General features: G+C 43.2%; 1 protein-coding gene across 3 annotated transcripts in view; it reads left to right on the top strand.

Annotated features, from left to right (window-relative positions):
* The first annotated feature begins 8174 nt into the window (after positions 1–8174).
* The window catches only part of SMURF1 (SMAD specific E3 ubiquitin protein ligase 1), a 110665-nt gene continuing 93431 nt past the window's right edge, over positions 8175–25408 (top strand). Inside the window, exon 1 of one of the 3 annotated variants that reach the window (XM_058710796.1) lies at positions 8175–8533. In XM_058710796.1, coding sequence (XP_058566779.1) covers positions 8479–8533 — 55 coding nt within the window. In that variant the 5' untranslated portion in view covers positions 8175–8478. Of the gene's footprint in view, positions 8534–9570; positions 9692–9767; positions 10182–25408 lie in introns of those variants that run through there. The other 2 variants (XM_058710798.1, XM_058710797.1) reach the window with 2 other exon arrangements.

Here is a 25408-nt window from a genome sequence, read left to right as displayed (position 1 = left end):
ACCCTATTAGGAATCAGGAAATGCTATTTAATATAATGTTCATATTCGTCAAAATATGGCTTAGCATAATGTTTACATTAGCCCCAAAGTGGAACATTCAAATGCCCATGAATGGATAAATTGAAGTGCATTCATAGAATACTATGCAAACAATAAAAACATGTGAACTATAGCCACAACACAGTAATATGGATGAATCTCAATGTTGAGTAAAAGAAAGAAATCAGGCACAAAATAGCACCTACTGTATGGTTCCATTTATAGAAAGTTCAAAAACAGGCAAAAGAGAACTATGCTTAGGGATTCATAATTAACAAAACTATGAATAAAAGCAAAGAAATTATTATAAGAGGAGAATGGTTACCTGGAGAGGAGGCTGGGAACGATTGTAATCAGGAGGATGAATGCAGGTGTCTTCTGGGGTCTGGAGATGTTCTGTTTCTTTACCTGCTGGTGACTATCTAGGAGTTTCACTTTTCCATACGTGTGTTGTATTTTACAATGAAAATGTTTCGAATAATTTTATTGTTTAATGTTTATTTATTTTTGAGAGACAGCTCATGAGCAGGAGAGGGGAAGAGAGAGAGGGAGACACTGAATCTGAAGCAGGCTCCAGGCTCTAAGCTGTCAGCACAGAGCCTGATGCGGGGCTTGAACCCAGGAACCATGAGATCATGACCTGAGCCGAAGTCAGATGCTTAACTGACTGAGCCACCCAGGTGTCCCCCAACAAAAATGTTTCTAATAGCAGAAAAAATTCCTTGCACATTAGCACATTGCATGGCACACTAAATTTCCTAATAAACGTTTGCTTATATCCTACAGTACAATAAAGAGGAAAAATGAACGTATACTATAAGTCGGTGCATACAAATGACTAGACCATGTTTTCTAAAATATCCTTCCTGGGAAGAAAAAATGGGCATCGTCGAGCTATTCTATGGCTTAAGCTCCACCACTCCCCCATCCCTCCAGGGAGATCCTGGGCAGACAGAGGCTTGATGCAGTCTAGAGAGACGGAAATATGAACAAAGAGTCTGCTTTAAGTACATGGACAGTTCTATGGACGGGCACTGAAGAAAGCGTGAACTTGGATTGGAAATAGCTATCCTCAAAAATCTTTATCACGTTCACTAAGCAGGAATAGAAGCTAATAATTATATAAGCATCCCTCCCTCACACAAACCAGAACCGCAAATTAACTTAATTTGTTTACATGAGTGCCTTTAAATAATGAGGTACACAGCTCCCGCCCCTTTCTTGGTACTAGGAGAATCTTTGTCACATTCATCTGTACTCGCTTCTATTTTTGCACAATCAGGGTAAGATTAGAGCCTTGCCGGATCTCGGCAGAAAGATGAGTTTGATTCAGACACTGTGCAGAATGCAGAGAGAGCAGGGATTTGGTTACTGGTTCAGCGCATCTGGAGGATCGGGGAATTGGGGCACCTCCTTGCCATCATAGACCATGGTAAATGATTGTCACATACTACAAGTCTTTTTTTTTTTTTTAATAATTCGTGCAAGAGTGTGCGATTTGTGAATTTTCCAGTTTGTTTTAAATCATAGAATTCCTTCTGCCTTTCCTCTCGTTAGGTTTCTTCTGTCTTCACCTTAGAGTCAGTGTGTGCTTGGGGAATCAAAAACCAAACTCTAAGTTATTGGTATCAGTTTAATCAAATCATATCAAACATTAGTCTGCTGCCCTCCCTCTCCCATCATATTTGTGAGGCAGACATTAGCCATGTAGGGGTTGTTCAGTTCCCTTCCTATTAGGGAGAAAGCCCTCCTGTGCATCGTTTGGGCACAAGGTGGTGGCTCAGTTTCCCGCTACAAAAGTAAGAGTGGCTTTATCTTCCCTTCTCGCTATCCCCAGGCAGCCAGGGCTTGGGGCCTGGTTTAGACTTAGCCAACCGGGAACGCCTTCTGGTGCTTACAATCTTGAGACATAAGGACAGATGGCATTAATTCCTAGGGGAGCATTAATTCTAGGGGTGTCGTCCTGGCCAGACTGTTTCTGATTAAGAAAAAAATCTGCTCCTTGGCTGTTCAGATGTGTTGATCACTGCCCATTTTCCATCATAAAATCTAGCAAGGATTCTGTGACCTCCCTGAAGCTCTTCTAATATATCCCATTTTTGCTTAAGTTACCTATAGTAACTTAAACAACCTATAGTTGTTTTTGACATTGTGGCCCAAATACCTTTGCTTTGGATTTTGCACATCACGGCTCTCTTCCTTGAGTTAGGACAAGAGGAAGGTAATTGTTTGCCTTTCACAGTGGTTCTCAAACCCAAGCCTGCATCAGAATCACCCCAAGGTTGGTTCAACCGTGAATTGTTGAACCTACCGTCTGAGTTTCTGATGTAGTAAGTCTGGGGTGGTGCCTGAGAATTTGCATTTCTAACAGTTCCCTGGCAATGTTGCTTTTTGGGTGACCATACTTTTGACAACCAATAGCTCAGAATATAGAGGAACTTCCTCTAATTCTGTCCAAAAGCTAGCATCAATTTTTAGCCAATAAACAATGATTCAGGGTCTTACTTGGGAATCCTTTTGTTTTGTTGATTTCTCTGGTTATTGTTGCTTAATATATTACAGATGAGATATAACAAACCTAGGGAATGTTTATATTATTTTTCTAGATCAATAGAAATCATGAGATTTTTAAAACCATTTTTTAATGTTTATTTTATTTTTGAGAGAAAGAGAGCACAAGCAGGGTAGGGACAGAGAGAGAGGGAGACACAGAATCCAAAGCAGGCTCCAGGCTCCGAGCTGTCAGCACAGAGCCCAATGTGGGGCTCAAACCCATGAAGTGTGAGATTAGGACCTGAGCCAAAGTTGGACACTTAACTGACTGAGCCACCCAGGAGCCCCCATGAGATTTTGAAGGAGGAGTAGATCAGGAGTCTGGACATCACCTTTGTTTATTTACGAGAAAAATGTCATGTCTGAATTTTTTACAATGAGCTTATTCTTAATAGTGTCTTAACTACTTTTATTAGGATAGTCAATTGTTTAAAACACTGTTCATTTAAGTGGGAAGCACTCCATAGACAAAACTATATTAAGAAAAAAATTTTTTAATGTTTTATTTATTTTTGAGAGAGAGAGAGAGAGAGAGAGAGAGAGAGAGAGAGAGAGAGAGAGAATATGAATGAGTGGGGAGGGGCAGAGAGAGAGGGAGACACATAATCCAAAGCAGGCTCTAGGCTCCTAGCTGTCAGCGCAGAGCCCCACATGGGGCTTGAACTCACAAACTGCAGGATCATGACCTGAGCCAAAGCTGGATACTTAACCAACTGAGCCACCCAGGTGCCCCATAAACTACATTTTAAAATGTATAATAGCAGTTCATTTTCTCATGTTCACTTTGACCTCAGCTGTTTCTGAACATAGACTGTGGGGTTCAACTAGGATCTTTAAAGAAAGACTTTGGAATTACATTTTTCTAGAATTGTCCCTAATCCCTTGGCTGCATATATTTGAAGAAATAATCTAAATCTCAAATAATTCCACAGCCATGAAACACAACTACACACCTATCAGGATGGCTAAGAGGAATAATAGTGACAATACCAAATGCTGGCAAGGATGCCAAGAAGCAGTCCTTGTAGAAAAGTAAAATGCTACAGCCACTTGAGTTTAAAACACTAAACTTGTAATTTCCATATGACACAGCAATTGTACTCTAGGGCACGTATTCCAGAGAAATTAAAACTTATGTTCACGTAAATGCCTGCACATGAATGTTCATAGTAGCTTATTTGTAATAACCAAAAACCAGAGTTAGCCTCCAAAGGGTGAATACATTCATGTATTAAAGGTAATACATCCAAACCATGGAATACTACTCAGTAATAAAAAGGAACAAACTACTGAAACATGTAACAACTTGGATGAGTCTCCCAGCATTATGCTGAGTGAGAAAATTCCATTCGAAAATTCTACATTGTATATGATTCCCCTTATGTAACATTTTTGAATTGACAAAATTTTAGAAATGGAGGATAGTTGTTGCCAGGTGTTGGGGGGTGGGACAAAAGGTGGGGGTATAAAAGGACAACATGAGGATGGGAAGGTGTTGGAACTATTCAGTATTTTGACTGTGGTGGTGGTTACTTGAAACCTACACAGGTGTTAAAGCTGTGTAGAACTTAATACACACACACACACACACACACACACACACACCAGTCCAGGTAAAACTGGGAAAATCTGAGTATTAATGGATTGTATCAATGTCAATATCCTGGCTGTGATATTATATTACAGTTTTGTAAAATGTTACAATTGGGGAAACTGGGCACAGTACACAAGAGATCTCTCTATATTATTTCTTATAACTGCATGTCAATTTACAGTGATCTCAAACATTTTTTTAATAAACAGTTGTATTAAAAAAAAGACCCTACCAATGATAATAAACCCTGCCAACGATATTACCCTGCATATTGGTAATATTAAGCTTAGGGTGTAATTTAGAGGAAGATCCTAAAGACTTCTCCTTTTTATGCAGAGAAACTGCATAAAAGAATAAATAAATGTGCTAATTAATCATAAATTTTGTATATCTGATTGTTTTAAAAACTTAATGTTTGGGTGAAAAGCAAAAGGGGCCTAGATCCTAGATATAGAAAAGACCTTAGGAGCACCTGGGTGGCTCAGTTGGTTAAGCATCTGACTTCAACTCAGGTCATGATCTCACAGTTCATGGGTTCAAGCCCCGCATCGGGCTCTGTGCTGACAACTCAGAGCCTGGAGCCTGCTTCAGATTCTGTGTCTCCCCCTCTCTCTCTGCCCCTCCCCCACTTGTGCTCCGTCTCTCTCTTTCAGAAATAAGTGTTAAGAAAAAACACAACACCAAGACCTTAAAGGCTGGTCTGATCTAGCCACTTGCCACAGAGGCACCAGCTCAGGTATAGCAGTATGCTCTCAAGGGGTATTTGGTATAGCCGCCAGGGATCCTTTGCATAATATCCCCAATTTCCCTAGGGTGATAGTACTAGCAAGTTTGGGGGAAAGATTAGCATATGTATTTTACCTGTACTAATCAGAACTACCATTTACCACGTGTCTGCTCTAGTAGACTGTTAAATCTACATCCAATTTAAACCTCAAATAACTGTGGGTGAGAGGCATTATTATCTCCATTGTACAGATGAGCAAAGTGAGGCTTGGCAAATTTAATGAACCCGCTCTGGCACCAATTGGTAACATGGTGGAACCAGGGTAGAGTGTGGGTGTGTGTGGGCCACAGCTCTAGGGCACTTATTCCAGAGAAATTAAAACTTTTTAGCAAGAATACCCGCTGCCTTCAAAAGGGGCTACCCCTGTATTGGCTCCTCAACACCCATATATGGGGTATTCCCAGTGTGATTTGCTTGATCATTTCCTTTAGGAGTTCTTAATCTAGGGGCTGTGGGACCTTACAGGGCCCACAAATTGGTTTCAGGAGATCATGCATGAACCACTGAAATTGGACGTAAAATTTGGTGCAGAGTTGCACACATGAATTTGGGGGAAAGGATCCATTATTTCCACCAGATTCCCTGAAAAGGTTTGGGACTCCAAAGACAGGTTAAGAACTACTGCATCGTTGGATCCAAAGAGAGATTTTTTTTCCTCCCCCACTGGAAAGCGTTTCAAATGCCCAATAACACCGACAAAGGCGAGTGATACATTTGGGAGAAATGAAATGAGCTGCCAAATCCTACAAAGAAAGCAGGGTCAAAACTGCTCGTTTGTAAAGGCATTGCAAAGAGGATCCTTGAAGACACTCACCAGACTTCATCTCTGTCTCAGCAGAATTGTTAAGCATTTCCCATCTATTTGTTCCCGATGTCTTTAGAAGATAGTATTTTTGACAAATTTGATACACGATCAAAGGAAATCAAGGTACCTGAAGTTCAATATAAGGGCGGGCCCACAGGCCCAGCCCAAAATTGTGGCTGTTGAATTTGACATGGGCCAATACCTTTTATCATCTTTGTCAGCTTTTAATAGAGTCAGGTGTGAGGACAGAAGATAGGGCAGCTGTGTCTCTGTCCTTGTGCCATGAACGGTTGGAGAAAACATTTATTTTCATGCCTCTGTGTCAGCCCCTCTGCCTACAATGTCTTTGCCCGACGAACTTGAACACTGTGTTTAGGTCCTAGATCAAGGTATTCTGGGACTCTTCTGTGATCTTCCCATCTCCCTCCTCCCAGGTAGAACGGTCCTGTAATCTATGTTCTAGCCCTCGGTACACACCTCTGCCACTGTGTCCTTGTCAGCTGCTCCTGTCTGTTTCATCCAGTCCACTGAGCCTCTGAAATGCTACAGCTCTGGCTTATTTATTTTGTATTCCTTGTCCCTAACCACATAGTAGGTGGCTGGTGTTTGCTGATGAATAATACATTAGCTTCCAGTTAGGAAAGTCTTACTAGTGCAGGCTGTGTTGAAAGACACCATTAGGTGTAGCTGGTTAAATGACAACAGCAATTACTTGTTAATGAGTAAATGAAATGCCTTTCAATAACCTCCAGAAGTGACCTCCTGCCTCAGGTGTTGAGGAAACAAATGATCAGGAAAAGGAAGGCCCAGACATCTAGGCAGGTGAGAAAACAGGAAGGTTAAGAAATGGAAAGATTTTAGGTCAGGAATAGTTGGGGATCAGAACAGGGGCCACCACTCAGGTAAGCAGAGAGAGAGAGAGAGAGAGAGAGAGAGAGAGAGAGGTTTAGCTTGGTTGAGAAAGAAGGGACTTCTTGAATGTGGGAATGAAAAGAAGGGTGAGATACTGGGGTGGACTGAAAGAAGAATGGAGATCACTTGGAGGTGAGGATTAGAGACTCTAAAAGGATTTATTCAGACCCCAGGGACTCACTCATAGTGACAATCGCCTACAGAGAAACTGCTAGATTCTGGGACTACTGCTCTGTTGCTTGTATTCTTGGATATTTCGCTAGAATTATTGGACGTTTGAGCTGCAAGTGGGCCATAGAAATGATCTAGGCCTGTCTTTTTATTTGAATGACTGAGGCTCAAGAAGCAGCTTTGAATCCAGCCCAGCACACACTCCCCTCTCACTGGGCTCAGCCTGAGGCAGGGGGGCATGTCAAGGGGCGCTAGAAAAAGGGCTCTAGTCTGAAGACTGTGACTCCAGGAAAATTCCCTGGCTGCAATGGCTCAGAGCCTGGTTTCCTTAAGACACAAACCAAAGAAAGGCTTTCAAAGAATTAGGTAGTTGGTCAAAAACAAATTTGGTAAACACGCCCAGCTTTTCCTCTCTATTAACATAGTATTTCCTCTCCATTACAGGTTAACAAAGAGAGGAGTTTGTTGGAGAAAGCCTAACGAGATTTAGTTCTACCCTGCCACTCGGGAGGAGGGGAAATGTTAGCTTTTAGTCCTACTGTGCAAGTCTGATAGGGGGAAGTGTTAGCGGAAGGCAGGCTGTAAAGCTGCCTTTGTGTTGGGTTGAATTGTATGCAGATTGGATAATCACAAACATCTACCTCTCAACTGTATCCTTCTCTCCCATCTTGTTTACCGTGGCCATAAATGGCACTTCCTGCGATTCTGGAGACTTTGTCATGGGTCAATAGAGCGCACTAGTTGCACAGAACACACCTAGGGGACTGTGTCTTTGAGAAATCTCTCCGTTGAAAGTGCATTATTTAAAAGCCCTTTGCTCAAAAAAAAAAAGTGTTGCATGACTACTTGCGCAAGGTGCTTGGTGTAGTGACAGGCCACGGTTTCACGTAATCCTCTTTTCAATAGCTATCTGGGGCCCCGAGGCTTGAGACACAGACCTGGAAAATCAATTCTGTCCGCATCTGCAAACCCGTTCCCTTGGAGAATGTGGCGAAGACCGAGGGTAACGGTTCGCGGGCCCAGGCGGACCCCGTTCCTCTTTCCGCGGGCCTCCAAGGCGCGCTCGACTCCCAAGTCCCGAACGCCTTCGCTCATCTCCCAGCGGGAAGACGCGGGAAGCCGGGGGCCCCGGCTCCCAGAGTCCGCGCGCCCGAGGCTGGGCCGGCAACGTAGCCCCGCAGCGCGCCCCGCCCCGGCGTGTCCGCGGGCGCGCGCACGTACGCAGGCGCGGGGGCGCACGGCGCGGGCGCGCGCAGGGCCGGGCCGGCACGGCGGCGGGAGCGCGCGCGGCTCCGGGAGGCGGCGGCGGCGGCGGCGGAAGCCGCGAGGGCGGCGGGCGTCCGGCTCTGAGGAGGTGGTGGTGGCGGCGGCGGAGGCGGCTCCGGACTGGGCTCGGCTGGGAGCGAGCGAGGGTCGGGGGCGCCGGGTCGAGCGCGGATCCCCCGGCTCGACCGTCCTCCCGCCGCCCGGACGCCTGGGCCGCGGAGTTTGTGTCCCGGCTCGGACCCCGGCGCCCAGCCCGGAGCCGTAACCTTGAGGCGGCGGCGGCGGGGCCGGGCCGGGCCGGGCCGGGGGGCGGCGGCGCTGGATCCGCGGCTGCCCGATCGTTGGCGGGAGATGTCGAACCCCGGGACGCGCAGGAACGGCTCCAGCATCAAGATCCGTCTGACAGGTACGGCCGGTGGGAGGCCCACCCGCCCCCCCCCCACACTCTCCCGACGCCCCCTGGCGCCCCGCACGGCCCCCCAGCAGCCCCGGAATTTCCCGCAGAGCGCCCCGGTGGAGTGGCCCTCCCCCACGCCGGCCGTTGTCCCAGGACCTCGTCACCCCCCTCGGCGAGTGCCCCTCGCTCCTCGCTCCCGGCCCCGCCCCCTCGCTGCTCCCGGCCCCGCCCCCTCGCTTCTCACCCCGATTCCCCCCCGCGGCCCTCTCGCTTTCCTCCTCCTTCCCCCACCTGCCCCTTCGCTTCTCCCCTCCTGCTTTCACCCCTCCACCCCGGTCGCCCCCCTCCCTCATCCCCGCCTTGTCCCCTCCGTTCTCCCCCTCGTGGCCCCGCCCCTACTCCTCATCTCCCCCCCCACCTTTCCTACCCCTCGCTTTCTTCCCTCTCCCCTTACCTGCCTCCTCGCTTTTCCCTCCAGGCCCCGCCCCTTGCTCTCGGTCCCGCCCCTCGCTTCTCACCACCTTCCCGTCGTCTCCCGCTCCCCTGTCTGCCCTCGGACGTGCCCCCTAGCTTCTGCCTCCTGCCCCCGGCTCTCACCCCCTCCCCCACACTCTGTACCTTCCTCCCGCTACCAACCCCCCACCTGCCCCCCGGCTTCTCCCCTCGCGGCCCCGCCCCTTTATTCTCCCTTGGCCGGGCTCCCTCACTTTCCCCCTAAGCCCCGCCCCTCATTTTCTACTAGTCCCTCCCTTGCTTATCTCCCGGCCCCGCCCCCTTGCTTCTGTCTCGCTGCCTCCACCCTTTCCTTCAGCCTCGAATTCCTCAGTCCTATCTCGTGGCTTCTCCCCGTCCTGTTCTCCTCACTTCCCCGCTGGTCCAGACCTCTTCGGTCTGCTCCACTTCCTTTCTCCCTCAGGCCAGACCACTATCTACTCCTGACCGTGCGTCTTCAATTCTTTCCTTCTCTGCATTGCACTTTCCCGTCACCGCCCCCCCCCCACCCCCCAGCATCCTTGAGCCCTGCCGAGGCGCTGAGGGACCCCCGCCCCGCCCCCCACTGGAGGCTCTGGCAGCTGCACTAACGCAGGCTCCTTGATTCGCTCCCGTTGAGTCTTTTCAATGAAATGCCCGCGTCTCCTAGGAGCCTCTGTAGTGCCACCTTCAAGGGTGAGCGCGAGGCTCTGCGGGCCGGCGACGCGCGGGTTTGGAGGAGTGTGGACGCGAGCTGTCTGGGGGAGGCGCCCCTCGCTAGCGGGCCCCGGAGATCCCGGGCCGGTCTGCGCCCTCGCCCGCCCCTTCTCGGTGTCCTCAGGGCTTAGGGCGCTGCGGCCGCGCCTCCCAGCTCAAATTCACACCTGAGGCGGGATTGTAGGGCTGCAGATGCGGTTCTGCTGCGGGACTTTCCGAACTCGAATGTTTCCAGCCCTGGAAAGGAAATAAAAAGTTCAGGCTAATTCCTGACGGGGGCTTTCCCCTGGATTTTTCTGTTCGGTGGCCCGTGTGGTGAGGACTCCGAAGTCAGAGTCTGGCCAGATCCTTTCACAGACAGAATGAGCATTTTGGACACTTTATCGCAGATGCGTAACACTAATTCGTCGGTAATAATCCATGAAAACAACAATGGGTGATTGTTTAAAAACTAAAGTTTCCTTTGAAGGTACATAGTTGTTGCATGGTTTTTTGTTTGTTTCGAGAGAAGAGTTATAATTTTTATTTTTGTATAAAGATGTCACATTAGGTTATGATGAGATGATATGTTCAGATCAGATGATTTGGACCCAAATCCAGACCCTGGTTTTGTGGAGTGACGGCCATATATTCCAGGGATCTTTGCTTCTGGGGAAACATCATCCTTTCTTTATTCCAGGACTTGTAGGAAACACTTCTCACTATGGAGATACAATGTATAACATTGTTATTTTTATGGTTACATGAAAGCCATGTTTTTGACTTTGTGATGCTTGTAAAACTTTAATTACTGACAACTTTAATTTGATTCTCATTTACAGTGTAAACTGTAATTGACATCAGATTGGTTTCATTTTGTTAAGATCAGAAGTAAGTGACTTCACGAGTTTTGGTAGAAATATGATTAATGTTTCAGAAGGAATAGGTTCTAATGAGAGTGTGTCAGGTGTAATATATATATTAATCAAGCCTAATTGGCAGGTCTGGGCCTTTCCCGTGTGAAGGGGGTGGGGGGGACTTGGTTTGTCCTCCCAAATTATTTTTGGATTCAGAAATTTAGGTGCCACAGATGTAGAAATGCTTTGGAGAGTTTTGGATGGCATTTGATATTGAAGGATCAGGTAAAGGGTGTTGTTTCCAAAGCACCTTTTCCCTTCACCCCTGGTGATGTTATTGGCGGTCTGAGATGATCTGTGAGTGTGGTCATCCCCGCAACAGGATGGAGAGTTGAGTGGTCATTGTAGACCCACGTGCAGTTGTCTGTTGAAAGTTCATTTATGTTGTAACGTTGGAACCAGATATTTTGTTGAAGAGGGGGTGGTTTTGGCCTCATCTTCAAGCTTTCAGGGGCAGTTTGAACTCCCTTCACTTCTGGCCTGTTGGATAGCCATCTTGTAAAAGTTGTATGCTTTTGTTACAGGTTTCAGAGTTTATTTCTACCTGTGATATTTGAAAAAAATATTTTTTAAAAATGAGGGACATTCTAACCAGTCAGTAATATCACACAGAGCATAATTCAAGGCGACATCTGATGGCATGGGAGTTATAAAAGAGCATTTAGAACTTTGGGGTCCACAGTTGTATTTGGTGATGAAGAGAGCATTGGATTTAGAATTAAGAGACTTGAGGGGCACCTGGGTCGGTTCAGTGGGTTCAGTGTCTCACTCTGGATCTCAACTTGGGTCTTGATTTCAGGGTCGTGAGTTCAAGCCCCACATTGGGCTCCGTGGTAGACGTGAAGCCTGCTTAGGAAAAAAAAGACTTGATTTTGTTCAGCTCTATCCTAAACTGCATGATATGGAACCAATTATGTGACCTTTTGGGGTCTCAGTTTCATCATATAAAATGAGATTTCAACTTAAAAATTTTATTTAAGTGTTTATTTATTTGGAGAGAGAGATTTAGAGAGTGAGCAGGGAAGGGACAGAGAGAGAGAATCCCAAGCAGGCTCTGTGCTAACAGCTGAGCTCGAACTCACGAGCCATGAGATTGTGACCTGAGCCAAAATCAAGAGTCCAACCGCTTTACTGACTGAGCCACCCAGATGCCCCGAGATTTCAACTTTATTCTAACATCTTTGATTCTCCATTTGGCTACCTACTTATTCTAAATTATGTTGGGTACTTATGCTTTGTGTTATTAAATCTCAATGCTGATATTCAGAAATTTGTGTTAAAACACAGCTCTTATGTTTGATTTATGCTAAGCATTAATTTTGTGTATTGATTATGATATATTTTTTTTCTTCCTCTGGAGCCCTTTCAGCTTTTGAAAACTGTTGAGTGGTATATGGAGCTGCTTTGGAAGCCTGGCCTATGTAGTAGAAGAATATTTGAGTCTTTATATTTAAAAGAATTTAACTTTAATGAATGTCTTTGTGATGTTTTAACAGGAAAATAGTTTTTAAATAGTTTCAGTAGGTTTGGGGCATAATATGTGCAAAATCAAAGTGATCTTAACATTATCTTGCAGACATTTAGAGTTCACTGGCAAATCGAACACTTCGGAAACCGTTTTAAGTTCAAGCAGGATTTGCAAAAACTTTTGTTTCTTATGTGGTACACAAATGAATCCCAGATACATTATTTAGGCCACTTTGGGTAAAAGAATGGAATTTTGGGCTCTAAGGGTTCCACAGTGCTCTTCAAGCAAATTAAATTTTATTCCAATGTTAACCAGTTAGTTGAAATAGCAAATGCCTAAACTTTTTTGGGTATTTAGGCCTTGAAACACTCTCAGACTTCGTTGTGTTTTTATATCTTTTGAAGCGTGACTGCGTGTTGCAAAGAGAAAAATTCTAATTCCAAGTAGAGAGAGGGGAAGAGGCCTTCCTTGATAGCATATGGAAATGGAGGCTATTTTTAAAGTTGTAGCACATGGAAAGTAAGGCCGACTTGGGGTTTGGCGTCCAGATGATGCGACTTGGAGAGAAACAGTTGTAGTAATAACTGTTAATAACTGTAATTGATCAATAACAGGTGGTCTAATTGATTTGCAATAGTTCTGTTTCTCTTAAAGGTTAAGAAGGCTGTTAAGAGAGTTCCCTTTATTGGTTTATGGCAGCAGAGAACCTCGCTTATGTAAGGCAGGCAACACTTTGGTTTTTTTTTTTTTTTTTTTTTTTTTTTTTTTTTTTTAATTTTTTTTTTCAACATTTTTTATTTATTTTTGGGATAGAGAGAGACAGAGCATGAACGGGGGAGGGGCAGAGAGAGAGGGAGACACAGAATCGGAAACAGGCTCCAGGCTCCGAGCCATCGGCCCAGAGCCTGACGCGGGGCTCGAACTCACGGACCGCGAGATCGTGACCTGGCTGAAGTCGGACGCTTAACCGACTGCGCCACCCAGGCGCCCCAACACTTTGGTTTTTAACGACGAAACCGGGATAAGCTGGCATAAGTCATCAGTGTTTAGCCCTGAGCTGCTTCTGAGTTTTCCTCGGGCTCAGCCTCAGGTTTATGAAGGTACTGTGAAGGCACTTCTTTGGCTGGATTAATGCTGGTTAAGGGTGTGGGATGTGCTACCTCAAGTAACTATTGCAAAACTTAAGCTTCAGTTTTACTTGAAAAGGAATCACATTCTGCCAAATATAGGTTGTATTTGTGATTTGACCACATTGGAGAGGTCTTAAGAAAAACCTTTCCCCCCCCCCCAAATCCGTTTTTTAAAACTTCTTGACCCCCTAACCTGAGAGACGAAATACCTTGTACACTTTATTTCTGTCTATAGCTTGATAGTAATTGTAGTGATATCCAACTAGAATTTTTGACTTCAAGTCTAATTATTTCAGTTCACAACTCCTATTTCTGCAACCATAAAAGTGGTGTCTGAACTTTGAGGTTTTTCCTTCTAGTCCCCAAATTTTCATTTTCTCTGTTTGGTCGAATTTGTCGGGTTCTGGCATGTTGTGCTGTGTGTAAGGGGAGGTTCTGGGGGCTGAGTCACTTGGGAAGAAGTATTTCCTCATGAATTAAAAAAAAAAGACTGACCCATAATATTTCAACATCAGCTCAATGATCCACTTAACTAAACTGGCTGTTTTGTAACATGTTTGTGGACACTGGTTAAAAGTTAAAGTAGCTGAATTGTGCATTTTATTGAGTGCCAAGAGCAAAAGGGAAGTTCAAAAACCTTCAGAAATAGATGAAATAATTTAGTATCCTGGCAGTGCTCTGATTCTCTGGTTGAGAAACCCTAACTTTTAGGATTCTTACTTGGATCAAATTGTTGTAATTTCAAACCGTTTTAGAGGTTAAATATTTTTAAACCAGTAGAGAATTAAAAATATGTGGTTATTTATTTATTTATTTTATTTTTGTCACTGAACAACCTAAGTGACTGGTTTGCTTGTTGTTCTGTAAGTGAATGTTATTGAGAGACAACCCCTAATTTAAATTGGCTTGTCATCCACCGCATTCTAGCTGACCACGTCCCTAAGGCATGCTACTTAAAGATGAGCTGGAAAGCTCTGTTGAAAACACACACACACACACACACACACACACACACAAGCACCTAGCCATGTGGACTGGAAATATCTTCTTTTTAAAATGTTAGAATTACTGTTGTGTCTATAGATGCAATGTAATCCATTTGGATATTTAAACTAAGTGGAATGTTGTTTCCATGCTTCCAGATTAAAGTGGGGGGAGCTCTTTTATTGTTTTAAAACAAGGCTTAAATAATGTACAATCAATGCGCCTGGTGACGCGCCCCAGTCTCATTCCAGCTGTGTTCACCTCCATTGCAGCTGAAAGGAATTCTAATTGGCTGAGGAATGTCAGCAACATCGTGTATCACTGAGCATGAACCTATTTTGCCGGCTGCTGGGTGATGCATTTCAGATGTTTTCAGCTCCCGAGTCCAACTTGGAGGTTGCTTTCAGGAGTCTGGAAGAGAACGTTGTGAGACTGTGGGATGTAGACAGCGGCCTGCGTTTTTCTTTGTACGTTGGGCATTCGCTAGGTTCTCTAAAAGCCACGCACGGTACTTTCTTGTGGCTTAAACACTGACTCGGGGAGTCAGAAGGTCTGAATTTGATTTTTAACTCACAGAAGTGAAGAAAGGGGGTGGGTGGAATTACAATCTTTTAGACTCCGTTTGCCTGTCATGCAAGATACCTGCCTTTGCATGTTGCACAAGGACTTGATGCGGATTAAATATTTTGATGCGTAGTTATGGATTATTTATAGGGTAGCCTGGTGTAAATAGAGGGCCATAGGTTCCTGTTATTTCTTATTCCCAAATAATTATGTCAGTGCTAACACTAATGGTATGCTTTGACACTGAAGAAAATCTATAAAACCTATTGATAAACATGAAAAGTAATACTCAAGAACAAATTGTTAAATTCTCTATGCATTCAGAAAGTTCCCTGGAGAAATAGCATTAGTTGCCAGAGCCAGCCTCATCTTTAATTGTGAAACCTTGGAAGCATTCCCATTAAAATCGGGAACAATACAGGGATGTGCTCTGTCAAAATTGTTATTAACTAGAGAAAGCAGAAAGCAAAATTGCTATTATTTGTTTTAGAAGTCCAAAAGAATCAGCTGATAAACAATTATAAGCAATTAAAAAGACTTAAGTAGTTGGATAGAAAATTTCTCCGTGAGAAAAAAAAATGGATAGAAGTTGATATGCAGAGACAAACTAGGAAAAATAATTTGCAGTCTATATGAAAATGAAAGTCTAGCTTCCTTAATATATAAAGAGCTTTCAAAATCAATTAGAAAAAGGCCAATAACCTATTTGCAAAGAATACAAATACTTCAGAAAAGACAGAGAATGGGTTTCAAACATGGGAAAAGATACCCAGCCCTACATACCAAACAAAATACCAGTTGAAACTGGGAGTGAAACAGTTTTTCACTAAGCAGATTGGCAGAGACCAAAGAGTTTGAAAATATGTTATGATGACAAAGGTGTGGAAAAGCAGAAGCTCTTTTCCATTGTTGGCTGAGAATGTAAATTGATACAATAGAGTAAGGACAGCAGCTTGGTACTATCAGATAATAAATGTCTATGCCTTTGATTGACCAATTTTGCCTCCAGGAATTTTTCTTACAGATATATGCAAGGGGCGCCTGGCTGGCTCAGAAGAGCATGAGACTCTTGATCTTGGGGTCACGAGTTTGAGCCCCACATTGGGTATAGAGATCACTTAAAAATGAATAAGTAAATAAGTTAAAAAAACATCTATGCAAAATCATTGCAGCATTGTTTGAGACTAGGAGAGAAAACAACCTAAATGTGCCATTAATAGAGCACTAGTTAAATCAATTATGTTATATACCCAAGGATGTGTAGCTGTTTAACAGAATAAGATTGTGCTTATAAGATTCTGATACAAAGCACTTTCTAAGACACATTGTTGTGTGGGGGAAAGAGATTCAGAGGAGTGAATGTTGTAATACTATTTGAGTAATAAGTAAAAAATAAAGGGAAATTTATTGACCTATTTGTATAGGGTATCACTGCAAGGGTACTGCTGAAAATACTGATTGTGATTGTCCCTGGGGGAGAACCAGGGCCTGAGGATCTGGGTGAGAGGGACATGTTTTCACTGTATTCCTTTTGTACTGTTTGATCTCTCCCCTCTTTCCTCTTGAGAATAGATTGCTTTTCAACAATTAAAAATGTTGAAAACAAAAAAGAATCTACAGCTCTTAACAATCTCTTAGGGCAACTAGTACATTGGTTGAAATTGTTTTCAAATGCAGGTGTTCTGAAAATTCAAAATAATTGTGTCAAATATATTTTAAAAGGCTAAAATAGTGTCTAAAGGCATATAGCCATGCTTATATGTATTTCTTCACAGGAAGATTCCTGGGTTCTGGAGAGTGAAAAATACTCTGCATACTTTGTAGATCTGAACAAACTTTTTTCCCAGAGAATATGTTTATTCTGATACTTAAACACACACACAAACACACACACACTCACACACAAATTGTTCCCGCATGAAACTAAGTAAGCCCAAATTTTTTCCAGATTGAGAAATCTGGTCCTGAAATCAATCTTTTTTCGTTCTTCTTTTCTTTCTGGTTTTCTTTTCTTTTCTTTTCTTTCTCTTTCTTTCTCCCTCTTTAAAAATTTACCTTTTTCTTTTTTTAAGATTTTAATTTCAAATAATCTCCACACACCACGTGGGGCTCAAACTCATGAACCTGAGATCAAGAGTTACATCCCCTCCGACTGGCCAGCCGGGTGCCCCTGAGATCTACTTTCTATAGTGAGCCCTTTGAAAGATTGGGGTCTTGGTTCTAAATAACAGTGCTGGTTTATATCATTTATTTGGAATATCATTTGGGGTTACCTCTGACCTATTTTCAGAAAATAACCTCATCCCTAAAGTGGGGACAAAAATGCTAACTTGCATAAACCAGCATCAATAACTTGGTATTTTCCCTAAATATTTACGATCAATATTTGCTTTAAACTTTTTATGGGCTTTCTTATTAATTTTAGCTGTGCCTAAAGAAGAACTAACTGACTCGATAAAAGTAGAAAAGGTTGTAACCACCTGTCATTTATTGCCTTATAGTTCTCCTAGATCTTTGGGATAAAAAGTCTAAATTTTACTGAATTGTATCTCTACATATATTACCTACAAATGATAGATTTGAGATTTGCTTGATGCTTGCTCGTACATGTCAATAATAGCAATGCCTTCTCTGTCTGCGTTTCTTCATTTCCAAAGAGTTCTCAAGTATATTTCCTCACTTGAGCCAAGCTGTCAAACCAAGCCCCAAGAGCATTGTGTGTTTTGTTTTGTTTTGTTCTGTATGTGTTTTTATTTCTAGGTTAAAAAAGATAGCATGCAACTTGTTTTACTCTTTAAAAACACATTTTACAGGACAGAAAAGGATAGTTCCTCTTGTCCTAAATGGATAATCATATCATATGCAGTTACGGAAATACTCAGAAACACACTTAATCTATAATAAATTCATATACTTTACAATAATCAATAATCCTATGCAGGAGAAGGCCTACATGTTCTCATGGGATGTTGATTTAACTCTCCTTAGGCTTCAGTGAGGATAATCCACAAACTCACAACATTAGGTAAGGTGTTTTCTGTTGTTTTTTTTTTTTTTTGTAAGGTAGCCTTTTTTTTCCTCCTTGATTGTGCAAGATTGGAAAGGTGACGTTCTTGTTCCCACACACACCTAGTAGACACCTTCAGCTTTACATGTCCCAGTCTTCCTGATTTTCTCCTCCCCAGAAATCTTCCTGTCCCTAGTCTTGCTCGCTTCATTAAATCCACTCAGTTGCTCAAACCCCAAACCAAGACATGTTGTCATATCCTTTGTATCTAACTCCTCAAGCCCTCTCGTTTCTGCAGCCATGGTTCATCTGGAGCATGTCTTCTCTCTATGCCCCTTGCCTCTCTCTTAGTTCAAGCTGCGAGCATCTCTTGTTTGGACAGCTGCCTTGTGCCCTTTTCGATTTGAATGTGACTTGCATCCAAAACCATCCTGCTACAGCATCAGCTATTTCTCGATTTCCAAGATGTTAAAAGGTTAACTACAAAAGCCCTCATTTTCGCTTCTTCTAAAGGGGAGCTGGAAAGAGATTTGTTCACATTGTCCTTTCTCTTGGCTAGGACGGCTCCATCACCGTCTGCTTCGGTGTTCACTGCCTCTAGCTTCAGCTCCAGGAGCATTGAAGATGGCCGGGTGTCTTTGTCAGGGTCGTGGAGCTTCTCATGGTCGGATGATTTAGGGATGGACACTGGCAAGTTGAACTGTGTACAACCACGGAGGGAGATCAGGAGACCAAACTAAAGACTACTATTTGAAAGAACCGAGAAGGGGAAATAGATAGTCTTTATGGTTCAGAGCGCGCATTACATTCTCTTGCACAGGAGCAGCCAGTTGTCTCTGGCTAGCTCATGATTTTATCCCCACCCCCTTCCACGACAGCCATTCCCCAAGGCGCTCTGATCCTAGTCCACACCATCTTAGTAAGTGACATCGTTGACCAGGTAGGGTGTTCACTGAATTTTACCCTGCCTCCTTTGTTCAGCCAGTTTCACGTTTTTATTTCTGCCATGTATTTACAATACCACACTTCATGACATTGAGGGTTTTTTTATTAGTTTTTAAAAACAAGATGCTTTCAGATGTAAGTGGTTTAAACCCTAGCTTAAACTGGTTCAATAGAAAGCATTTTATTCAGTAAGTTAACTGAAAAGTCCAAAAGTAGTTTCACTGTATGACCAGGACCCAGTTTCCCTTTGGTTCTCAGTGCTGTGACCTCAGAACCATTCTTGGCTGTCTCTTTCTCTCGTGATCAAAAGATGGCTCTAGATGCTCCCATAGTGATTTCCTTCTGGCTTTAACCAGCAGAAATGTTAAAAGTCCACTTTTCCAATAGTTCTTTGCTGGAGTAGAAGTCCTGGAGTTGAATCCTCTTGTTGGGTTGGCCTGATTTGGCCCATGTATCCATCTCTGAACCAACCACTGTGGTAAGGTTGATGGGATGTGCCGGGTGGGCAGTTAGGATCCATCTTGGAATCTAGTAATGGTGTTCGTCCTACCCAGCATACAGGACTGGGACATTTTGAGGGAACAGAAAAATGGATGCTGGGAAGGCAACCAACAACTAACTAGATGATACCATTAAAAAAAATGTATAATTCTGGCTTTGTGTATGCTGAACATGCGGATGAGAAAGCTACCATTTAATGAACTTCTGAAAAATAAGTATGCCTTCTTTGTGTGAAGCAAAAGATGTATTTCTGTAAAGGTGCCAAATATTTTTGCTAAGAGTTAGGAATGGTAGCTTTATATGTAAACTTACCCCAACAAATGTTATTGATTTATGTTATAGAATGTTTCTGGATTGTTGTGTTATTTGGGACTATTTCAAGTACGAAGACTTAAACAAAATTCAGGTACAGATTCTAGAAATTCTTATGTCATTTCCCTAGAGATGATAGGGTATTTTTTGAGAGGGGAAAAATGCATGTTAATTATTTGTTCGTTGAATTCAGGATGAATAGAAAGGAAAAAAATTGTTCTTTATGCAAGAATATAATTTTTTATAAGGCGATTACCAATCCTTCTTTATAATAAAGTCTTTGAAATAATATCCATTGTGATACTTGGAGCCCTGCATTTTCTTTGCCATTTTCCTAAAAAACAGGGAGGGGGGCTTATAAACAGGCTTAAAAAATGGAGGGAGGGCGCTCATGGCTGAGCTTTGAACCCATGTTCCAAGGAATGGTTGGCGCTCTCATCGGCAGTTCTTTCCTCTGTGGAGCCAGCCAGGCAGGGTGGTTAGGAGCTGGGCTGGAGCCAGCCTGTGCCTTTAGATGAGTGACCTCATCTCTAAGTTTTCTCAGCTTAAAAAAAAAAAAAAAAAAAAGAGGGTGGGAAATAGTTGGAGCCACTTTAGAGTTTATGAGTATTAAATGAAATAATCCACATGCAGTGTTTGGTACATAGTTATATGTTAGCTAATATTAATATTGTCATCTTTCAGTGAATCTAAGGTGACTTTGAAAGTCACACCATTGCCTTATGTACCACTAAAAAAGAAACACTACAGCATGATTCATTTGAAGATTTCAGAGATGTTAAAATAAGAGAAAATGTCTTCGAATCAATGGTACACGGTATTATGGCTACTCTGACTTGCAAGTCCTGGAAATTGTGTGCACACCCACAAAGTACCACAAAGTAATGCCATCTGTCTTCAGACTGAAGACATGGTGTGATCTGAAGTTTCTCTTCGTTTTGGTGTTTGTCCTAAGCTTATGTTGGTGTTGGTCTCATGTGTTGCGATATTGGTGATTTAATAATTGCTACTTCATTCTGTAGGTTTAGTAATGGATTATACAAGACCCATGATAGGCTTGGAAACTGGTGATTCGCTTTCTTCAGCGCTTTAGAAAAAAATGGAGATAATGTTTTTGGGAATCATCAAAAATTGGTTGGATAACACTCATCAGAAGTTCAAGGTAGCTGAAATGATAGTGCCCAGAGCGTTTTAGAACAGCACAGGTTGTTGGCAGAGAGCCTGCTTAGGAAGGTGCCTTTGATACACGCAAACACATTCAGTTTGGAAGGCATAATATTGATATTTGGAAGCAATGCGTGGTATTTGATTTTCCACTAAAATTTAAATGTGGAAGTACATTGTAGAGTTTGAGCGGTAGTCACAGGCTCTTTAAGTACCAACTTGGTGCAGTAAAAAGTTGCTATGTGATACGCTACGCTGGAATTTAGAGTAAAATCTATGAGGATAGCACATAGCCTCGATAGCGTGCTGTTTCTCTTGGAGCCTGATATTTCGGGTGTTGTGACGGGAGCAGTGTAAGCCTGTTCTGGCTCGCTCTCTCTTTTTTTAGGTCTATTTTTGATATTAACTTTGAAATGAATCACGGAAGTCTTTTTGGAGACTTGTCATACCTGTTTACTTATTGCATTATTTATGGCTTACTTCACGAACTGAATGTCAGCGGGGTTCCACTTTTGTTCACGGCAATTGCAGGAGAGGAACAGATGTGCCGATGGCTTACCTCGAGCCTCGTCATAAGCCCCAGAGGCTGTCCTCAGGCACATCTGGCACATGAAGTATTTAAATAGTATTTGAGGGTGTTGGTGATGATTTTGGAAAAGACTCACTCTGCGCATTCCATAATTTCATGCATTCTGAGACAACAGTGTGTGTTTTCTTTTTGGAAACCCAGGTTTGGCTTCTGGATTTTGTCTAGGGTTCAGCCTAATGGTAGGGAAAAAAAAGTTTTTATGTTTTATTTCAGACAAGGAGTTTGACTTTAGGAAATGGTACCTCTGTTGAAATACCAACAAAAAATATTCCCAAAAGGAAACAGTTTATCAATGTCAGCACTTTTCTTATCACCTGTACAGTAGCGATGTTTATGTTTAGAATAGACAGGAGCCAGTCAAAATCTCTCAGCAACGCTTTTCAAAAGGGTATGATCATGTCGGTGTTACTCCAGGTGTTTAATTTCAGGCAGTGTGAGTCAAGGATTTGGCGTTTCTTATATTAGAATAGATGAGACTTTATTCAGAAAAGAAAAATAAAACAACTCATTAACTTGAAGTGTATACATCACAGCCTAAAAACTTCAGTCGGAGTTTTTAAATAGATGATGTACGCGTATGATATAAAAGGGTATTCATTAAAAATAAGTCTCCTACCCTCCTTGTCCTTTGTCAGCCAAGAACTTGCCTCTAGAGAAGTAGCTGTTATTATCATCGCACTACTGGTTTCTCTTGGATTCTTCCAAAGGGTCTCTGTTCATTTCCCTTTGTCCCCCGCCTCTCTCTTTAACACAGATGACAGTATATGATGTGCACTTGTGTTCACCTTGCTTGTTCACATAATATAGATCAGGGATCGCTCCATTGTCCGTACACCCAGAGCTGTCTCTGTAGCAGAAACATCTCTGTTGCTTAGGTGGGGCCACGTGACTTGTTCTGGCTAGTGAAGTATGAGAAGTGATTTGTCCCACTGTGGGGCCAAAACAGGAAGAGCCTCCAGCTCTTCCGTGGAGCACTGGGGACCATGTGGCGCACGGTGGGGCCTTTGTCAGCCTGGGTCCCTGAATGATTACGTGGCACGGAGAGTCCCCTTCTGCCCTGGTCCATGTACTCCCCGCCCCCCCGCCCCCATCCCGCCCCGACAATGACAACACAACCTGTGTTGGACATGTAGTGCTGGCAGGGAATAAAACCTCTGTTATGTTCATTTGTTTTTACATCATGTCAGTCTTTCCTGATTGGTGTTGCCTATTTCTTTTTAACAGCTGTGAAATACATAGCACCAAATAAACCCAGTTCAGATTATCATTAAAGAACAAAAGGGCATCTCAATAAAGAATAACCATTTTAGAGGCGCCTGGGTGGTCCAGTTGGTTAAGCATCCAACTCTTGATTTCGACTCAGGTCATGATCTCATGGTTCGTGAGTATGAGTCCAGCATCGTGCTCAGCACTGACAGTGTGGAGCCTGCTTAGGATTCTCTCTTTCTCCGTCTCTCTGCCCCTCCTCCATTTGCATGCACGAATAAATAAAGTTTATTTTATTTTGAGAGAGAGTGGGGGAAGTGTCAGAGAGGTAAAGAGAGTCCCAAGCAGGCTCTGTGCTGTCAGCACAGAGTCTGAAATGGGACTTGATCTCACAACTGTGAGATCCTGACCCAAGCCCAAATCAAGAGTCGGTCGCTTAACCCACTGAGCCACCCAGGTGCCCCCAAAGAATAATCATTTTAAATAAACAAATACCAGAGAAATTGTGGCTACAGTGTGTTACTACATCATTGTAGCCTATCTATCCTTTAAGGGAATATATATCTATTGAAAAATACAAAGGAGAAATAAGCACTTTATTATTTGAGTGAGGCTTCATTCTTTAACATTATAGTTTATAATTTTTGCATCCGAATTTGGTATTAATTTTCTAGTCAGATTGTTTTGAAAGGAGGGTAGGCACCGAAGTCAATTCACTGTGTTACTCAGGATTGAGCACAATACTTACAGGTGTTAAGGATGAGAGAAAGGTTACAAAAATAGTCTCTACCCAGAACTTAACAGTACAGTAGGGAGTGAGACAGGCACTAGAAACAGTTAAGCATTAAATAAAAAAAAAAAAAAAACCAAAGGTGCTAGATTGAAAAGACAGCTCCTTGTGGGCCACAGAGGCCTAGTGCTGGGGAGGCCAAATTTGAAGTCGCTCTGGAAAGATCTGCATGGGGACAGGGACTGTGGGGTAATAGCACATGCAAAGACAGAATGGGGCAAGAGGGTGGCCAAACAGAGGGAACAGAGGACACAGGCTTCAGTGACAGGCCGAGGGGTCTGGGTAGCAGTAGAGAGATTTGATCTGGAACTGACCTGATAAATTCTGATGTGTAGAAGGGGGTCTTTTGTGTCCAGAGGGCAGCACAGGATCCAGTGAATGTACCATGGCTAAGAGCCAGCCACGCTAGAGGCCTGTGCTCCAATTCTGGCTTTGCCACTTTCTAACTCTAGAAAGTTCTAGAAAAAGGGTCTGCAGGGTAAGTGCTTAGAGAATGACAGTTGTGATGCCTACTGTGTGCAGCTGCCTCTTGGAGGGGAACTTGGTAACAGTGAGAACTGTCTAATGAGGGAATAAATTCGGCCCCTTCACAAAGTGAGTGTTGCGCGTTGCTGTTTTATGCAAATACTGGATGATAGTCTTTCTAGAGGCTTTACAAGGAATCCTTTGTGGGGGCCAAGTTTAGACTAAATGGTCTACAAAATTTCTTTTTAACAAACATTTATTGAATAACTACTAGGTGCTAGGTTGTCTGGAAAGTAACATACTGGATACCAGGAAGGGGTCAGAGACCAGATGAAGGGAAATACTTGTTGTTTACCCAGTCTGTGCGTTGTTACACAGTTAACGTCAGACTCCCTGTATGGCCCTTGAAAAACCATTCCACTTGGGTGAGTGTGTGTGTGTGTGTGGTGTGGGGGGGGGGGGTCGGAGATAAGTGTCTGTGAAGCAAGTTAAGTGATGTAAATACTAAATGATCTTGAACATCCTGATAAAACACAGCAGGTGTTCAGGGAAGGCTGCCTTAGCCTTTCCTCTGATGTGCTCACTTTAGTATCTTGCTGGTTTATTGCAACATGCTTTCTGAAAATCCTTCTTAGAAGTTCTAATTGGAGCCCAACTATGGCTCCTCCAGTATGGATGGTAAATTCGTGTTTGTGGAGTGATTTTTTTAATCTTTTTTTTTTTTTTTTTTTTTTTTTTTTGACACTGGAACTATTTCCATTTACAGTCAGGTACTGTTTAAAATCTTTTTGCGGGCAAAATAGGTTAAACTTAAAGTGCACGGGAGGGAATTCCTCGAGGTGGGGAGGCAGATCCCGTGGAAGGTCCAGGGCTCTTGCCCCAGATCACTTATGCTGGGGGCTGTACAACCTTCACACCCTGTTTGGAGTCTCTCCAAAGAGATTCTAGATTGAGAGTCTGACAAATGCCAGCTTGAAGCTTTAGTGTTGGGACGTTATTCTTTGGAGTGCCTCTTCTGGCCTTTGGCTCTTTTTATGGAAACTAGGTCAGGTATACAAACTACATCCTGTGGAATTGTAAGGTGAGCACTGTGGTTGGATGTGGGTTTTAGGATACACCTGACCGGGGTTTCCTGTCCAGATTTGCTGTTCAGGATTGGGGTCACTCTGGGCAGTAATGATGAAGCTTTTTGTCAATTACTGAGGCTTTTACTACTCGCCAGGAAGGCACGATGCTAGGCACTTCTCACGAGTTTCCTCTCAGTAAACTTACTTAGGTAGGTACTACTCCTGTCCTCATTTTGGAGACTGTGGAGTCAGTCCTCCCAGTTTCCCCGCATACCAGTGTCCTTGGGCAAGCCCTGCATTTCAGCTTTAAGCCTCAGATAAGACCTACCTCATAAGGCTGTTGCAAGGAATAAATGAAGTAATTTGGTGCCCAGCTGTTGCCCAGCATATGATAGAGGCTCCCTGGCCTAAGGCTTCACTGAGTTATCTTGTAAGTGGATTAAAGGTGACGGCTTCGTGAAGTTAACTTTGCTTCTTACTTTCTATGTTGGCGTCAACGTTGTTTCTGAAGCTAGTTCTTTTCTTCAAATTAAAATCGCCGTTAAACGTCATTCAGTTAGGAGCTCACTTTTTCAGCCAACCTTCCCAGAAAGTGATCGCTTCAAGAT

Source organism: Neofelis nebulosa, chromosome 18, assembly GCF_028018385.1.
Source record: "Neofelis nebulosa isolate mNeoNeb1 chromosome 18, mNeoNeb1.pri, whole genome shotgun sequence".
Taxonomy (NCBI): domain Eukaryota; kingdom Metazoa; phylum Chordata; class Mammalia; order Carnivora; family Felidae; genus Neofelis; species Neofelis nebulosa.
Note: the sequence above shows the minus strand (reverse complement) of the source record. Positions and strands in the feature narration are given on the sequence as shown.